The 16,770-nt window shown below is 43.1% G+C and overlaps 1 protein-coding gene across 3 annotated transcripts in view; it reads left to right on the top strand.

Annotated features, from left to right (window-relative positions):
* The window catches only part of LOC115199761 (EGF-like repeat and discoidin I-like domain-containing protein 3), a 301,549-nt gene that overhangs the window by 128,527 nt on the left and 156,252 nt on the right, over window positions 1-16,770 (top strand). For all 3 annotated transcript variants that reach the window (XM_029762172.1, XM_029762171.1, XM_029762170.1), the window contains one exon: window positions 12,401-12,529. In XM_029762172.1, the coding sequence (XP_029618032.1) occupies window positions 12,401-12,529 (129 nt within the window). The remainder of the gene's footprint in view (window positions 1-12,400; window positions 12,530-16,770) is intronic.

The following is a 16,770-nucleotide window of genomic DNA, read 5'->3' as shown; positions in this document are numbered from 1 at the left end:
AACTTCCTTAGGACCGGCGGGACGAATTCGTCCCACCTACGTAACAGCCAGTTGAATCCTGTGGCGCGATTTTCAAATACCTTTGAAATGCTATTACTTCAATTTCTCAAACATATGACTATTTTACAGCTATTTAAAGACAAGACTCTCGTTAATCTAACCACACTGTCCGATTTCAAAAAGGCTTTACAACGAAAGCAAAACATTAGATTATGTCAGCAGAGTACCCAGCCAGAAATAATCAGACACCCATTTATCAAGCTAGCATATAATGTCACAAAAACCCAGAAGACAGCTAAATGCAGCACTAACCTTTGATGATCTTCATCAGATGACACACCTAGGACATTAGGTTATACAATACATGCATGTTTTGTTCAATCAAGTTCATATTTATATCAAAAAACTGCTTTTTACATTAGCATGTGACGTTCAGAACTAGCATACCCCCGCAAACTTCCGATGAATTTACTAACAATTTACTAAATTACTCACGATAAACGTTCACAAAAAGCATAACAATTATTTTAAGAATTATAGATACATTACTCCTCTATGCACTCGATATGTCCGATTTTAAAATAGCTTTTCGGTGAAAGCACATTTTGCAAAATTTTAAGTAGATAGCCCGGCATCACAGGGCTAGCTATTTAGACACCCAGCAAGTTTAGCCTTCACCAAAGTCAGATTTTCTATTAGAAAAGTTTGATTACCTTTCCTGTTCTTCGTCAGAATGCACTCCCAGGGCTTCTACTTCAATAACAAATGTAGGTTTGGTCCAAAATAATCCATAGTTATGTTCCAACAGCGACGTTTTGTTCGTGCGTTCTAGACACTATCCCAGTGGTAAATAACGGTCGTGCGCACGGCGCATTTCGTGACAAAATATTTCTAAATATTTCATTACCGTACTTCGAAGCATGTCAACCGCTGTTTAAAATCATTTTTTATGCCATTTTTCTCGTAAAAATGCGATAATATTCCGACCGGGAATCTGCAATTAGGTAAACAGCCGGAAGAAAATACAGCACGGGGTCGACTCGGGCACGCGCCTAATTCCTTTGTCCTCTGATCGGCCACTTGGCAAAGGCGATAATGTGTTTCAGCCAGAGGCTGCCTTGATATCTTTCAGCTTTTTCCCGGGCTCTGAGAGCCTATTGGAGCCGTAGGAAGTGTCACGTTACAGCTAAGATCCTCACTCTTTAATAAACAGAGACAAGAAGAACGACTCCTTGTCAGACAGGCCACTTCCTGCATGAAATCTTCTCAGGTTTTTGCCTGCCATATGAGTTCTGTTATACTCAGACACCATTCAAACAGTTTTAGAAACTTTAGGGTGTTTTCTATCCAAAGCCAACAGGTTAATGAAATTGAACAATGTGTCATAAAAATTGCCGTGTTGAATTGACCAAACTGCAGCGGGTATGTGGATACTCATTCTTTTAATGAAATACGCAAAGCATCCACAGAAAAAACAAACAATAAACGATACTCACGACACGAACAGTGTGGCATGCTAAACAAGCAGTGCTCACTAACAATTACCCACAAACACACAGACAAACACACCCTACTAATATAGGACTCCCAATCAAAGGCAACACAACACACCTGCCTTCAATTGGGAGTCCACCCCAATTAACTATACATAGAACAACCCAACCTAGACAGAACATAGACACACATACAAAACACAACTCCCTCTGCCACGCCCTGACCAAAACTTATACACTTACTCCGTCTGCTGGCCAGGACGTGACATTACCTCCCCCCTAAAGGTGCAGACCCTGAATGCACCTTCAAAAGAAAAACACAGAAAACCAAAAACAAACCGAAAAATCCCCATAACTACAGGGAGGGAAGGGAGGGTGGCTGCCATCAACGACGGCACTGTGCTACACCCTCCCTCCCCAACCCACCTATCCTGGAGGTGGCTCCGGTGCGGGACGTGGACCTCGCTCCACCTTCGGCGTCGCCCACTTCGGTGGCGCCGATAGCTGCGCCGGGCAGACGGGCGACTCGGGCTGACCCTGGCAGACGGACCACTCTGGCTGGGCCGGAGGACATGCGGGCCACTCGGGCTGGGCCGGAGGACAGGCGGGCCACTCGGGCTGGGCCGGAGGACAGGCGGGCCACTCGGGCTGGGCCGGAGGACAGGCGGGCCACTCGGGCTGGGCCGGAGGACAGGCGGGCCACTCGGGCTGGGCCGGAGGACAGGCGAGGCACTCGGTCTGGGCCGGAGGACAGGCGGGCCACTCGGGCTGGGCCGGAGGACAGGCGGGCCACTCGGGCTGGGCCGGAGGACAGGCGGGCCACTCGGGCTGGGCCGGAGGACAGACGGGGCACCCTGGCAGATCCGGGCAGGCAGGCCACTCTGGCAGATCCGGGCAGTCGGGCCACTCTGGCAGACCCGGGCAGTCGGGCCACTCTGGCAGACCCGGGCAGTCGGGTCACTCTGGCAGACCCGGAGGACAGGCGGGGAACCCTGGCAGATCCGGGCAGACAGGCCACTCTGGCAGCTCCGGGCAGTCGGGCCACTCTGGCAGCTCCGGGCAGTCGGGCCACTCTGGCAGCTCCGGGCAGTCGGGCCACTCTGGCAGCTCCGGGCAGTCGGGCCACTCTGGCAGCTCCGGGCAGTCCGGCCACTCTGGCAGCTCCGGGCAGTCGGGCCACTCTGGCAGCTCCGGGCAGTCGGGCCACTCTGGCAGCTCCGGGCAGTCGGGCCACTCTGGCAGCTCCGGGCAGTCGGGCCGCTCTGGCAGCTCCGGGCAGATGGGCCGCTCTGGCGGCTCCTTACTAGCGGGCGGCTCTGGCGGCTCCTGACTGGCGGGCGGCTCTGGCGGCTGCTGACTTGCGGGCAGCTCTGGCGACTCTTGACTGGCGGGCAGCTCTGGCAACTCTTGACTGGCGGGCAGCTCTGGGGACTCTTGACTGGCGGGCAGCTCTGGCGACTCTTGACTGGCGGGCAGCTCTGGCGACTCTTGACTGGCGGGCAGCTCTGGCGACTCTTGACTGGCGGGCAGCTCTGGCGACTCTTGACTGGCGGGCAGCTCTGGCGTCTCTTGACTGGCGGGCAGCTCTGGTGACTCTTGACTGGCGGGCAGCTCTGGTGACTCTTGACTGGCAAGGCTGGGCTGACGCACTAGACGCCTGATGCGTGGGGCTGGTACTGGACGTGCCAGCCTGGAGACACGCACCTCCATGCTAGTGCGTATTGCGGGAAACACCGGACCATAGAGGCACACTGGCGGTCTTGAGCGCAGGGTTGGCATCACCCCTTCCGGCTCGATGCTCACCTCGCCCTGGCACATGCGGGGCGCTGGTACAGGGCGGACTGGGCTGTGCGTACGTATAGACGAGATGGTGCGTACCTCAGCGAAACATGGCGCCCTCCACCTCATACACACCTCCCTGTAATCACGAGTAGCTGGCTTACGGCTCTTCCTAGGCCTAGCCAAACTACCCGTGTGCCCCCCCCAAAAAAAATCTTGGGGGTGCCTCTCCGGCTTCCTCGCCAGCGCGTTCATGGCTTGATAACGCTGCTTCTAAGCCTTCGCTTCCTCGATCTCCTCCCGTGGGCGACGGTATTCCCCAGCCTGATGCCAAGGTCCAGCCCCGTCCAAAATCTCCTCCCAAGTCCATTTCTCAGCGTGCCGCTCCTCTCTCCGCTGCTTGGTCTTGTTGTGGTGGGTAATTCTGTCATAAAAATTGCCGTGTTGAATTGACCAAACTGCAGCGGGTATGTGGACACTCATTCTTTTAATGAAATACGCAACGCATCCACAGAAAAAACAAACAATAAACAATACTCACGACACGAACAGTGTGGCAGGCTAAACAAGCAGTGCTCACAAACAATTACCCACAAACACACAGACAAATACACCCTACTAATATAGGACTCCCAATCAAAGGCAACACAACACACCTGCCTTCAATTGGGAGTCCACCCCAATTAACTATACATAGAACAACCCAACCTAGACAGAACATAGACACACATACAAAACACAACTCCCTCTGCCACGCCCTGACCAAAACTTATACACTTACTCCCTCTGCTGGTCAGGACGTGACACAATATGTTTGGATTAACGAGAAGTTTATCTTTAAAATGGTGTAAAATAGTTGATTGTTTGAGAAAATTGAATTATGAGATTTTTGCTGTTTTGTATTTCGCGCCCTGCTATTACATTGGCTGTTGGTGAGGGGTTAGGCTAGCAGAACTCCTGTCCATAGTGTTTTGGGGTATCTCTACTTTACTTTACTATTTATATTTTTGACACGTTGTACTTTTACTTCACTACATTCCTAAAGAAAATAATGTACTTTTTACATTTTCCCTATCCCCCAAAAGTACTTGATACATTTTGAATACTTAGCAGAACAGGAAAATGGTCCAACTCACACACTTATCAAGAGAACATCCCTGGTCATCCCTGCTGATGATCTGGTGGACTCACTAAACACACATTCTTCATTTATAAATTATGTTTGAGTGGTGGAGTTTGCCCCTATCTAACAGTAAATTAAAAAAATGAGAAAATGGTGCCGTCTGGTTTGCATAATATAAGGAATTTGAAATGATTTATACTTTATACTATTTTAGAAATTACATTTACTATTGAAACCTAGGTATATTTTAAACCACATACTTTTAGACTTTTACCCAAGTAGTATTTCACTGGGTGACTTTCACTTTTACTTGAGTCATTTTCTATTAAGGTATCTTTTATTTTTTAAGTATGACAATTGGGTACTTTTCCACCACTGCCTAATCCTTGCTGATCATGGAACAGATATCGCAAAGGTCCAGTCGTAGTAAACTATATGCCAGGCTCCAGGATTAAACTGCCAGGCTTGGTCTGCGTTCCATGATGATTCCATGAAGTGGGCGACAGTACATGTCCCAGATTATTGAACAACTTGTAATATGTTAAGTATTCCCACTATTGCTTGCACCCTTAGGATGACTATTAATTAATATTTAACATTATAAAAAAAAGATTAAGAAGAGAAATCTGGGCTGAATTTAAAACTTTATACAGTGCAAAGGTTAAATTTAGCCAGAATGCACGGATTTGGCTTGTCATCTCATTTGGCTTGTATCTCCAAGATTAATCCCTGCAAATTATTAGGCCAAACAGTTTAAATTCTGCATAACGACACATAATTTCATATACTTAACCTCTCTAGGGTAGGTGGCACCAAATCGTCCCACCTACGTAACAGCCAGTGGAATCCTGTGGCGCGTTATTCAAATACCTTAGAAATGCTATTACTTCAATTTCTCAAACATATGACTATTTTACAGCATTTTAAAGACAAGACTCTCGTTAATCTAACCACACTGTCCGATTTCAAAAAGGCTTTACAACGAAAGCAAAACATTAGATTATGTCAGCAGAGTACCCAGCCAGAAATAATCAGACACCCATTTTTCAAGCTAGCATATAATGTAACAAAAACCCAGAAGACAGCTAAATGCTGTACTAACTTTTGTTGTTCTTCATCAGATGACACACCTAGGACATTATGTTATACAATACATGCATGTTTTGTTCAATCAAGTTCATATTTATATCAAAAAACAGCTTTTTACAATAGCATGTGACGTTCAGAACTAGCATACCACCTGGCAAACTTCCGGCGAATTTACTAACAATTTACTAAATTACTCACGATAAACGTTCACAAAAAGCATAACAATTATTTTAAGAATTATAGATACAGAACTCCTCTATGCACTCGATATGTCCGATTTTAAAATAGCTTTTTGGTGAAAGCACATTTTGCAATATTCTAAGTAGATAGCCCGGCATCACAGGGCTAGCTATTTAGACACCCAGCAAGTTTAGCCTTCACCAAACTCCGATTTACTATTAGAAAAGTTTGATTACCTTTGGTGTTCTTCGTCAGAATGCACTCCCAGGACTTCTACTTCAATAACAAATGTTGGTTTGGTCCCAAATAATCCATTGTTATATCCAAACAGCGGCGTTTTGTTCATGCGTTCAAGACACTATCCGAAAGGGTAAATAAGGGTTACGAGCACGGCACATTTCGTGACAAAAAAATTCTAAATATTCCATTACCGTACTTCGAAGCATGTCAACCGCTGTTTAAAATCAATTTTTATGCCATTTTTCTCGTAAAAAAGCGATAATATTCCGACCGGGAATCTGCGTTTAGGTAAATAGACTAAAGAAAATAAAGCACAGGGTCGACTCGGCACGCGCCAAAGCCAATTATCCTGTTATCGACCACTTGCCAAAAGCGCAAATGTGTTTCAGCCTGGGGCTGCCTCGATATCATTCAGCTTTTTCCCGGGCTCTGAGAGCCTATGGGAGCCGTAGGAAGTGTCACGTTACAGCAAAGATCCTCAGTCTTCAATAAACAGAGACAAGAAGAACAAGATCTTGTCAGAGAGGGCACTTCCTGTAAGGAATCTTCTCAGGTTTTTGCCTGCCATATGAGTTCTGTTATACTCACAGACACCATTGAAACAGTTTTAGAAACTTTAGGGTGTTTTCTATCCAAAGCCAATAATTATATGCATATTCTAGTTACTGGGTAGGAGTAGTAACCAGATTAAATCGGGTACGTTTTTTATCCGGCCGTGTAAATACTGCCCCCTAGCCCTAACAGGTTAACTTCTTGGGGCTATGTGGGACGTTAGCGTGCCACCCGTGGCGCACCCTATCAACAGCAGGTGCATTTCAAGAGCGGCAAATTTGAAACCAAATAAATGTCAAAATTCAAGTTTTTCAAACATACAACTATCTGGCACCCTTTGAAAGATAAACATCTCCTTAATCTAACCACGTTTTCCGATTTCAAAAAGGTTTTACGGCGAAAGCATAAAGTTAGGTTATGTTAGGAGAGTACATTGACAATAGCTGTGTGTATTGTATTGTCAATTCAAAGACAGGTGTCACCAAAACCATAAAATCAGCTAAAATTATGCACTAACCTTTTACAATCTCCATCAGATGACACTCCTAGGACATTATGTTAGACAATGCATGCATTTTTAGTTCTATCAAGTTCATATTTATATCTAAAAACAGTGTTTTACTATGGCGTTGATGTTCAGGAAATCGTTTCCCTCCAATACCGGCAGTCAAGTCATCACAACAAAATAATTAATTAATATTAGAAAACATTGGTAAAATATTATATTGTCATTCAAAGAATTATAGATTTACATCTCTTGAACGCAATGGACTTGCCAGATTTAAAATTAACCTTACTGGGAAATCACACTTTGCAATAATCTGAGCACTGCGCCCAGAAAAATACACATTGCGATACAGACTAACCGCCATGTTGGAGAGATCTAAAATCGAAAATACTATGTAAATAATCCATTACCTTTGATTCTCTTCATCAGATGTCACTTCCAAAGAATCCCAGGTCCATAACGAATGTAGTTTTGTTCAAAAAAGCTCATCATTTATGTCCAAAAACCTCCGTGTTGTAGCACATGATCTAAGCCAGCCGGACTTCACTTCACTTCAAGAACGGAAAAAATATATTTTCGTTCGTTCAAACATGTCAAACGTTGTATCGCATAAATCATTAGGGCCTTTTTTAACCAGAACATGAATAAAATTCAAGGCGGACCATTGGGTTCTCTTTTAAAACGTTTCAGAATGAGAGTACCCACCATCAACTCGCACGCCAGGTGTCTAATGGGCCATCGCCGTTCCAACGCTCTTCTTCAGTCAGATCTCACTGTAGAAGACTCAAAACACTTTGTAAAGGCTGGGGACATCTTGTGGAAGCAATAGGAAGTGCCAAAATATTCCTCCTTCCCTTTGTTTTTCAATGGTATAGGCTTAAAGTCAATTCAACACATCAGGTATCCACTTCCTGTCAGAATCTGTCTCAGGGTTTTGCCTGCCAAATGAGTTCTGTTATACTCACAGACACCATTCAAACAGTTTTTGAAACTTTAGGGTGTTTTCTATCCATATATAATAAGTATATGCATATTTTAGTTACTGGGTAGGATTAGTAACCAGATTAAATCGGGTACATTTTTTTATCCAGCCGTGAAAATACTGCCCCCTATACCCTAACAGGTTAACTGTGGGCACACATATCCTACCTGTCATCCTTCTGAAACTGGATCTTGGACTTCCTGATGGGCCACCACCAGGTGGTAAGGGTAGAGAACAACACATCTGAAATGCTGATCCTCAAAACCAGGGCCCCTCAGGGATGCATGCTTAGTCCCCTCCTGTACTCTTTGTTCACCCATGACTGCATGGCCAAGCACGACTCCAACACAATCATTAAGCTTGCTGACGACACAACAGTGGTAGGCCCGATCACCAACAAAGATGAGACAGCCTATAGGGACGAGGTCAGAGACCTGGCAGTGTGGTGCCAGGACAACAACCTCTCCCTCAATGTGAGCAAGAAAAAGGAGATGATAGTGGACTACAGGAAAAGGAGGGCCAAACAGGCCCCCATTAACATCGACAGGGCTGTAGTGGAGCGGGTTGAGAGTTTCAAGTTATTTGGTGTCCACATCACCAACAAACTATCATGGTCTGAACACACCAAGACAGTCGTGAAGAGGGCACGACAACACCTTGTCCCCCTCAGGAGACTGAAAAGATTTGGCATGCGTTCCCAGATCCTCAAAAAGTTCCACAGCTGCACCATCGAGAGCATCCTGATCGGTTTCCTCACTGCCTGGTATGGAAACTGCTCGGCATCCGACCGTAAGGCGCTACAGAGGGTAATGTGTACGGCCCAATACATTACTGAGGCCAATCTTTCTGCCATCCAGGACCTATATACTAGGTGGTGTCAGAGGAAGGCCCAAAATATTGTCAAAGACTCCAGTTACCCAAATCATAGACTGTTCTCTCTGCTACCGCACAGAAAGCGGTACCGGAGCGCCAAGTCTATGTCCAAAAGGCTCCTGAACAGCTTCTACCCTCAAGCTATAAGACTGCTGAACAATTAATCAAATGGCCACCTGGACTAGTTACATTAACCCCCCTTTGTTTTTACACTACTGCTACTCAATGTTTATTATCTATGCATAGTCACTTTACTCCAACCTACAAACTACCTCGACTAGCCTGTATCCCCACACATTGACTCGGTACCGGTACCCCCTGTATATAGCCTCATTATTGTTATGTAACGTTATTGTGTTACTTTTTTGTTTTTACTTTAGTTTATTTAGTAAATATTTTCTTAACTTGAACTGCATTGTTGATTAAGGGCTTGTAAGTAAGCATTTCACGACAAGGTCTACACCTGTTGTGTTCGGCACATGTAACAAATAAAAGTTGATTTGATTTGCTTCAGTTTGCTGCCCTATGACTGGTTTCACATTTGTGGCCCATCACCTCAATTCAGTCTTATGTAGCATCATTTGAAATTGTGTTACATTGGATAAAAGTACATACTTAGAGCTACAAAATGGTTTGTCATACACTGCAGTTGAGGAACAATGGTTAAGTAATTCTGTTTTGAAAATTGATCAACTTGTAACAGCACTTTTGAGAACATGGTCCTTGATTGTTTTGGAACACCGACTGGAGAGCTCTTCTTTGTCTTGACCCATTCAGCATCGTTCACACCCTCTTAAGCCCCACCCTTCTCTTTAATGATTCACATGTGAGGCCATGTGCTAAACAGAGTAAGGTAGTGTAAAAAACAACGAACGATTTCAAGACTTAAGTGCTGAAAGTAGTAGCAAAAGTAGTTGTAAAAAATACACTTTATCTAGTCCTCGGCCTATATCCTATTCTGACTTTGGGGCAGATCATGCTGTTATTCACATTGACGTCTCTGCTAAACACACACTATAACAAATACAATCTAAGTTTGTTTGTCACGTGCACAGGATACAGAAGGTGTAAACAGTACAATGAAATGGTAACTTGCACATTTGCAGAGTAGCAAAATGCTATAACCACCCCAAGCCATATCTAGCTAAGTGGATGGGCCACTATTGTCTAGACATGTACACATGTTGATGAAATACAATATATGGCCGTAATCACACTCAGACATACCTGGTCAATCTGATGGGTTATGTAATCATCTGGCGAAGTGGAGTCTTTTGTTAAGACATGTAGCTAGCTAGCTATACGATGAACCATATTTCCAGCCTATACAGTGAGGGAAAAAAGTATTTGATCCCCTGCTGATTTTGTACATCTGCCCACTGACAAAGAAATGATCAGTCTATAAATTTAATGGAAGGTTTATTTGACCAGTGAGAGACAGAATAACGACAAAAAAATCCAGAAAAACGCATGTCAAAAATGTTATAAATTGATTTGCATTTTAATGAGGGAAATAAGTATTTGACCCCCTCTCAGAAAGATTTCTGGCTCACAGGTGTCTTTTATACAGGTAACGAGCTGAGATTAGGAGCACACTCTTAAAGGGAGTGCTCCTAATCTCAGTTTGTTACCTGTATAAAAGACACCTGTCCACAAAAGCAATCAATCAATCAGATTCCAAACTCTCCACCATGGCAAAGACCAAAGAGCTCTCCAAGGATGTCAGGGACAAGATTGTAGACCTACACAAGGCTGGAATGGGCTACAAGACCATCGCCAAGCAGCTTGGTGAGAAGGTGACAACAGTTGGTGCGATTATTCGCAAATGGAAGAAACACAAAATAACTGTCAATCTCCCTCGGCCTAGGGCTCCATACAAGATCTCACCTCGTGGAGTTGCAATGATCATGAGAACAGTGAGGAATCAGCCCAGAACTACACGGGAGGATCTTGTCAATGATCTCAAGGCAGCTGGGACCATATTCACCAAGAAAACAATTGGTAACACACTACGCCGTGAAGGACTGAAATCCTGCAGCGCCCGCAAGGTCCCTCTGCTCAAGAAAGCACATATACATACCTGTCTGAAGTTTGCCAATGAACGTATGAATGATTCAGAGGACAACTGGTGAAAGTGTTGTGGTCAGATGAGACCAAAATGGAGCTCTTTGGCATCCGCTCAACTCGCCGTGTTTGGAGGAGGAGGACTGCTGCCTATGACCCCAAGAACAGGACAGGACAACTTCACCGCATCAAAGGGACGATGGACGGGGCCATGTGCCATCAAATCTTGGGTGAGAACCTCCTTCCCTCAGCCAGGGCATTGAAAATGGGTCGTGGATGGGTATTCCAGCATGACAATGACCCAAAACACACGGCCAAGGCAACAAAGGCTGTGGCTCAAGAAGAAGCACATTAAGGTCCTGGAGTGGCCTACCCAGTCTCCAGACCTTAATCTCATTGAAAATCTGTGGAGGGAGCTGAAGGTTCGAGTTGCCAAACGTCAGCCTTGAAACCTTAATGACTTGGAGAAGATCTGCAAAGAGGAGTGGGACAAAATCCCTCCTGAGATGTGTGCAAACCTGGTGGCCAACTACAAGAAATGTCTGACCTCTGTGATTGCCAACAAGGGTTTTGCCACCAAGTACTAAGTCATGTTTTGCAGAGGGGTCAAATACTTATTTCCCTCATTAAAATGCAAATCATTTTATAACATTTTTGACATGCGTTTTTCTGAATTGTTTTGTTGTTATTCTGTCTCTCACTGTTCAAATAAACCTACCATTAAAATTATAGACTGGTCATTTATTTGTCAGTGGGAAAACGTACAAAATCAGCAGGGGATCAAATACTTTTTTCCCTCACTGTAGCTACAGTACAAATGGGTTGTCATAACTAGCCAGCATGCATTAAATTAATTTGTAGTATGAATCTGCAGGTAGTTAAAGCTAACCAACTAGGTTCAATGTTAGCTAGCTAGCTAACATTAGGCTATAAATAGCAATGCAAATGGAAAATCATATTACTACGTATATGTGTACACGTAATGTTAGCTAGCGAGCCAGCAAGCTAACATGTTCTAGCTTGCTAATAGTACGCTTTAACTTGCAATAAAAACAACTTCTTACAATATTAGAAATGTATAATATCTGATAATGTAGCTAGACTCTTACCCGTATTCATGGGTGAATGGTTGTTTGGCCTTTTGTGTCAAGTCACACCAGTTCACACTGACTGTGTGCAGTCCATCACAACTTTTTCCCACTGATCTTTGTTGATTACGTCTGCAAAATCCCGAGCAACAATGTTGTTGAGAGCGATAGCAACACTTTTGCAGTTCTCCATGGCTAACGTTATATCTTTCAAAAAATCTGCAGTGGCAAGGATTATCTACACATACTGAGCAGCTCATGTTATAGACAGAAGCATGCTACATGGCTTCAGGACCGTTCTATAACATGCCATTTACATCAGAAATAGAGATTTGGTTGTAAAAAATCTAACTTCTTATAATGACAAAACACCATTTGACAATGTTGACCCTGTTTTGTCTCCTTCCATTTGTTTTGTTCTACACTCAGGACCTTGCCATCCGAACCCATGCCACAACAGAGGAATATGTGAAATCAGTGAAACCTACAGAGGCGACACGTTCATAGGTTACGTCTGCAAGTGCCCTACCGGCTTCAACGGGATCCACTGCCAACACAGTAAGTTGGATGATCGTCATTATACTTCATAGATACCCTTGATAACATTTCTAGGAAATAAATTCAAATTAAGAAAGAGAAAAGTAGAGATCTTAGAGAAACATACACATTCTGCCCTTCAAAAAAATACTTGCCACTGGTTAATACTAGAACCACTAAAGCAGTAATTTTGACTGCTCATGATTTTTGACTCACACCCCCCTCTGTCCTTGACTTTTCCTAAATAAGTCTATATAACACACTGCCATTGTTAGAATCTTAATATTGCAAACAGAACTGGAGTTAAAACCAGTTTTAGGGGGTATGTCATTTCTTTGAATGGTTTTCCCCGTTGCGCCGCCTTCTCCCAAAAGTAGGGCCTGCTCCACTCCTTCTTACGACAGTTTAAAGTGCAGAGACCAGTTGATAATCCCCCAACAATTGCCTCAAAACTGAACCAAAACTAATTGCACACATACAGTACCAGTCAAAAGTTTGGAAACACCTATTCATTCAAGGGTTTTTCTTTATTTTTACTATTTTCTACATTGCAGAATAATTGTGAAGACGTCAAATCTATGAAATAACACATATGGAATTATGTAGTAACCAAAAAAGTGTTAAACATATCAAAATATATTTTATATTTGAGATTTTTCAAAGTAGCCACCCTTTGCCTTGATGACAGCTTTGCAAACTCTTGGCGTTCTCTCAACCAGCTTCATGAGGTAGTCACCTGGAATGCATTTCAATTAACAGGTGTGCCTTGTCAACCTTTTTACACATACCAACAAATGGGTGTGATCATTCTACAGTGGTCCCTGGAGCATACGCTCAAACCAGTGTGATTAGAATGCTTATTTAGAACGTCCAGTTTTGATTGACGCAATAATCAGCATTTGAGCTGGCCATACTGTTTTTTCACTGAAATATTTTGCAAAAACACAGTCCTTACAAAGTTATGTCCAGAATGTGACCAGTTTATTTTTGGATGCAATGTTCAGAAATTCACAGATGTAGCTACAGCATAACAAACTACAGCAAACTACAGCAACTACAGCTACAGCATAACAAACAAAATGTAGGCTACATTTCTCCTAGCGCTAACTGAGGAAAGATTGATCTAACAAAGAAGGTGATATTTTATAACTCTCGGCTGACAGAAACTACATTATGAATGAGCTAATAGCAATTACTATTTCTAATTAATCACATCACGGATGAGCTCACCATCGACCGAAATAATTGAGTAAAACACTTTCTAGAAATTGAAAGTAATCCGACGATGGGTAGTTTGTGCGCACCGCCATGTTTTTTTTTGTTGCATCAACCAAAGATAATAAGAGGAGACAAGATGAGTTTGGTCTGTTTATAGTATGTATGTTGAAGGGGATGTGTTGTCTACGATCATTCACTTCCCTTCATTCACTTCCAGAAATTTACCCAAAAGATGAGTGAACCATTCTTCACCTCATTATAACCACTTTGGTCTGACAGACGTTTGCGTGACACCCAGAATGCATTGTATAATGTCAACAAACATGGCGCCACACATAGCTGGCAAATAGCTTAGCATTAGCTAATTATAATCAGTACAACATTCAAAAAAGTATTTTACACACATCATGGGTGTCCATTAAAATCTATGCAGTAACCAGAATGCATTATTTGTCACCAGAACTTGAAAACATGTGAATAAAACTGTAAATACATTATGCTCTAAACAGACATGCGCCTACAGTAGAAACGACAACACGATATACAGAAAATAATGAACTTACGTTAATAGGAATGAACACATGTCCAATGTTATTATTTGTAAGGAAAACAACAAGGAAGGCAATGCGAGCGCCAGCCAGAAAATGTTCCAAATCGTGCAGGACTGCGCAACTGTCTGCATACTTGATCTGCTCAAACACTGGTGAAGTGCGTGGGCTCTCCTCGAAGAGAGAAGTTTGTGCGGCTCAGTAAAGCCTCAAACATAAATTGTCCACAATGCTGAAATGGGCTACTTCTATGTGAATTAATGAGGAGGCGGAACACACCTAAATCCAAACTGTTGTTAGAAAATAATTGGAAATTGACAAATTGAAACATAGCCTATAGATAATTAGCTGGCAGCGCGTGTTAACTGTCCTATTGTGTCACATCCTGACCAGTAAAAGGGGTTATTTGTCATTGTAGTTTGGTCAGGGCGTGGCAGGGGGTGTTTGTTTTGTGTGTTTCGGGGTTTTTGGTTTATGCTCTAGGTTATCCATTTCTATGTGTTTATCTAGATTTTCTATTTCTATGATAGTTTTGTCAATGACCTCCAATTAGAGGCAGCTGGTTGTTGTTGTCTCTAATTGGAGGCCATATTTAGTTGTGTTTGTTTTCACTTGTGTTTGTGGGTGGTTGTTCCTAGTATAGTCTGTGCGCCTTATTGTTTAAGTGTCTTCTCTTTAATAAAGTAAAGAAGATGATCAATATATCCGCTGCATTTTGGTCCACTCCTTACGACGCCCGTGACATAATGAGCAATAATCACATTTTGGAACAGTGAGTGCACTCTGACGTCACATGCATAAAACAACTCACGCTGGGGCGACCATTAGAGATATTTGGAACTCACGTATGAAAAGGTTAAAAGTAAATTTGTGGAATGTCTTTCCTTCTTATTGCGTTTCAGCCAATCAGTTGTGTTGTGACAGTATATGGATGGTATACAGAAGGTATCCCTATTTGATAAAATAAAAAAGTCCATATTATGTCAAGAACAGCTCAAATTAGTAAAGAGAAACTACAGTCCATCATTACTTTAAAACATGAAGGTAAGTCAATCCGGAAAATTTCTAAAACCATCAAGAGCTATGATGAAACTGGCTCTCATGTGGACAGCCACAGGAAAGGAAGACCCAGAGTTACCTCTGCTGCAGAGGATAAGTTCATTAGTGTTACCAGCCTGAGAAATTGCAGCCCAGAGTTCAAGTAATGGAGACATCTCAACATCAACTGTTCAGAGGAGACTGCGTGAATCAGGACTTCATGGTCAAATTGCTGCAAAGAAACCACTACTAAAGGACACCGATAAGAAGAAAATACTTGCTTGGGCCAAGAAACATGTGCAATGGACATTAGACCAGTGGAAATCTGTCCTTTGGTCTGATGAGTCCAAATTTTAGATTTTTGGTTCCAACTGCCGTGTCTTTGTGAGACGCAGAGTAGGTGAACGGATGATCTCCGCATGTGTGGTTTGCACCGTGAAGCATGGAGGAGGAGGTGTGATGGTGTGGGGGTGCTTTGCTGATGACACAGGTCTGTCATTTATTTAGAATTCAAGGCATAGTTAACCAGCATGGCTACCACAGCATTCTGCAGTGATATGCCATCCCATGTGGTTTGCCCTTAGTGGGACTACCATTTGTTTTTCAACAGGACAATGACCCAACACACCTCCAAGCTGTGTAAAGGCTATTTGACCAAGAAGGAGATTGTGTTGTGGTGTCTTCACTATTATTCTACAATATAGAAAATAGTAAAAAATTAAGAAAAACCCTTGATTGAGTAGGTGTGTCCAAACTTTTGACTGGTACTGCATAACAAAAGCTGAAATAAATAAATTAAAGTATGATGGGGAGAATGGGTGAGTTGATGAGCGAGCGTAAGCAAAATAAGCATAATTATGTAATTACCAAATGTGAATGAAGAACATGGAGGGCCATTCTATTCTATTGATTCATTCTAATTGTAGTCTTAATCTTAAAGTGGTACTGTATGTACCCTATGTCAGTTCACCGAATAAAAGCAGTCTCATCAGTCTACTATGGCCTACTTGGAGTAGGCTACACAGCGAGTGCGTGCATAATTGTAAATGCTGAACTGCTTTCAATCTCTGGGGAAATATCCACATCGCGCAGCAGGCATGAGTGTCGGAGAATGTGGTGATCAGGCTTGGGGAACCTTACATTGGCAAGGGGAGCAATGTCCCCATGGATAATTTCTTCACTTCACTGTCATTGGTGAAAAAGTTGCTTGCAAAGAAAACAAGTCTGACAGGTGTTGTGCCGCAAATCTCCCCCTTGCCAGAATTCTCCCGAACCCTTTGCTTTCTTCATTGCTGCGACTTGATTGCTAGTTGAGATTTCTGCTCTTCACTCCGTTGTCTGTTAAGCCTACATTTCACTGATCTTACAGTATAAAATATACTAATTACACTGTTAAAATGTTGCAGTCAAAAAGCTTGAAGGGGGGGTCTAGTGTTAAATGCTCACCTGTCATGTCAA

This window comes from Salmo trutta, chromosome 9 (assembly GCF_901001165.1).
Source record: "Salmo trutta chromosome 9, fSalTru1.1, whole genome shotgun sequence".
NCBI classification, from domain to species: domain Eukaryota; kingdom Metazoa; phylum Chordata; class Actinopteri; order Salmoniformes; family Salmonidae; genus Salmo; species Salmo trutta.
This window is presented reverse-complemented; position numbering and strand designations above follow the sequence as displayed.